General features: G+C 36.9%; 1 protein-coding gene across 1 annotated transcript; it reads left to right on the top strand.

The window, feature by feature from the left end:
- The first annotated feature begins 347 nt into the window (after positions 1 to 347).
- Positions 348 to 1,831, top strand: LOC112515551 (E3 ubiquitin-protein ligase ATL6). Its single transcript, XM_025122437.1, has one exon. The coding sequence runs from the start codon at positions 399 to 401 to the stop codon at positions 1,563 to 1,565; it is 1,167 nt and encodes a 388-aa protein (XP_024978205.1). The 5' UTR covers positions 348 to 398; the 3' UTR covers positions 1,566 to 1,831.
- The last annotated feature ends 768 nt before the right edge of the window (positions 1,832 to 2,599 follow it).

Raw genomic sequence — 2,599 nt, 5'->3', positions numbered from 1 at the left:
AAATTCATTTATTATGATTTAAATATTTATGAAAGATGACTAGACTTTATTAGTTATGATTAAAACTTTATACTATAAAATAATTAAAATTTGTATAAAATCATATATTTGTTAAAAGAAATAGATAATTAAGATTGATTTTATATTGGTTGTATAAATATAAAAGGTTATATACAAGATATATAATTGTAGAGTTTGTGTTGATCCAAACTTTTCCACGTAGAAATGCAAGAGAAGGTACGATTCCAAGGCTAACGCGGGTTGTAGCAAAAGTCAAAAGAACAGAGCCCTTTTATTCTCACGCAACCCGCCTATAAACAACCCCCTCTCTCAACTTTCTGCTTTCTACGCTCCACCCTCCCATCTCCCGCGACTTTCATTTCTTCTACCTTCCGACCATGAACTCCGATGGCCACCCACTTACCTTCTTTCTCTTATTCTTCTCACTCCTGCTGTCTGTGGGAGCTCAATCCTCACCACCCCCAGACTATCCCTATGCTAAATTTAGCCCTTCAATGGCCATCATAATCGTCGTTCTTGTTGCTGCTCTGTTCTTCATGGGTTTTTTCTCGATTTACATCCGCCGCTGCTCAAACGACGGTGGAAGTGTTCGTGCAGCTCTTTCTATGCGCCGTGCAGGCAGAACAGCTGCGGCCACCCGCGGCCTTGACTCCGAGGTGCTCGAGACGTTTCCGACCTTCGCTTACTCCACCGTCAAAGGACTGAAGATCGGAAAAGGAGCTCTGGAATGCGCCGTTTGTCTCAACGAATTTGAAGACGAAGAGACCATCCGATTAATCCCCAAATGCGATCATGTCTTTCATGCCGAGTGTATCGATGCTTGGCTTGAGAATCACGTTACCTGTCCTGTGTGCCGATCGGATCTCGTTCCCAAACCCGACGAGTCAACTCGACTCGCTAGCGAGTTTGAATTAGGAACTGATGAGCACAGCCACACGACGACGACGGTGGCGGAGGAAGGAAATACAGACGTCGCTATTCGGATCGGCGACGATGTTCTCGACCCGGCTCAACCAGCGGTTCTCAACCGTAACCAGAGTACCAAATCGAACCGGCCACCGCGATCAAGGTCTGTACGTGGACCGAAACTGTTTGAAAAGTTCAGATCACATTCCACCGGACATTCACTGGTGCAGCCCGGTGAGAACACCGACCGGTTCACGCTAAGATTGCCGGAGGAGGTAAGGAAGCAAATGATAAGCAACGCCTTACTGAACCGGTCGGGAAGCACCGTGAGGATGGCCGCCGGAGAAGGGAGTACAAGGAAGGGATACAGAACCGGTGAGGGTAGTAGCCGTGGAAGAGCTTATCGACGAATGGGTAGTTTAGACCGGGTGGCGGTGAGGTCGGAACGGTGGGTTTTCGCAAGAGCGCCGTCGTTCTTATCACGAGCATTCTCCGTTAGGTCTCCAAAGGTTGTGGCAGATAACGGTGGCGCGTCGACGTCGTCAACGACGGCAGACAATATTCCCCTGAATAACATCGGGCCAAAGAGTGACGAGCCCGGTCCGAAAAGTGCTGACTCGTCTCGGCCGCCGGTTTAGAATCTTGTTTGCCGGTTTGTTTTCATCGATGAAGCCGATTGGTCAAGTGGGGTTTTCTGAATTAAAAATTTAGGTCGGAGTTGCCAAAGTTGACCTTGCGGTACTCGTGGTTAATAATTTTTAATTGAAATATTAATTTAAAATTTTTGTAAATTTAAAACGTATTTTTCCTCGAAAATTTTGAATTAATTTTGTGAATATTTGTTTGCATAATGTAACGTGTTCTTTTATTTGGGTTAAATGAGAATTATTCTTATTTCATAAAATTATTATTTGATTTTTTTTAATCAAATATATATACGGTGATGATTTTTAAATCAAATGATTGTAAATAAAATGTGTTATTGTATTTTTATGTATAAAATACTGTTTATTCATGCATATTACTTAAAATTTAAGACTACAGATGATATTGAATAAGTATAACTTATTAGAACTTTATTTTTAAATTTGTGTAATTAACCGTAGATAACAATAATCAAATACAAGATAAATATTTTATTTTAAATATAAAAAATTTAAAATATAATTAAAATAATAATTATGTTCTAACAGAATGTTTAATTATTATTTTTATAAAAAATTATATTATTAAATTAAAAAGGAATTACTTTGTTATTAAATCTAAATTAAATTATAATAAAAAATTGAATTAAAGAGTTATAACAAAAAAACGAAAATTATTAAATAGTTAATTTGATACTGTTATCAATTTTTTTTTTAAATTTTTATGTTATCTTCAAATTCATATTTTAATTCAAAAATAAAAACATGATACATAAAATCGTATTATATCGATAGAGACAAAGAATAAAAGCTAAATATTAAAATCGAGATTTATCTCGCTACATTGCACGAGTATCCTTCTGGTTTTTCATATCGAATTGAGATCGTCTATCAAATTAAAGAAAATAATCATTTTTTTATTATGATAAATTCTTCAAAGTATGAAAAATAAGATCTAACAACTTCTAAATTTTATTGTAAAAAGAGAGAAATTATTATTTTAATTGTTCCCGTCAATAAAGTAGAGT

The sequence above is a fragment of the Cynara cardunculus genome (genome assembly GCF_001531365.2).
Source record: "Cynara cardunculus var. scolymus isolate 2C chromosome LG 7, CcrdV1, whole genome shotgun sequence".
NCBI lineage: Eukaryota > Viridiplantae > Streptophyta > Magnoliopsida > Asterales > Asteraceae > Cynara > Cynara cardunculus.
Note: the sequence above shows the minus strand (reverse complement) of the source record. Positions and strands in the feature narration are given on the sequence as shown.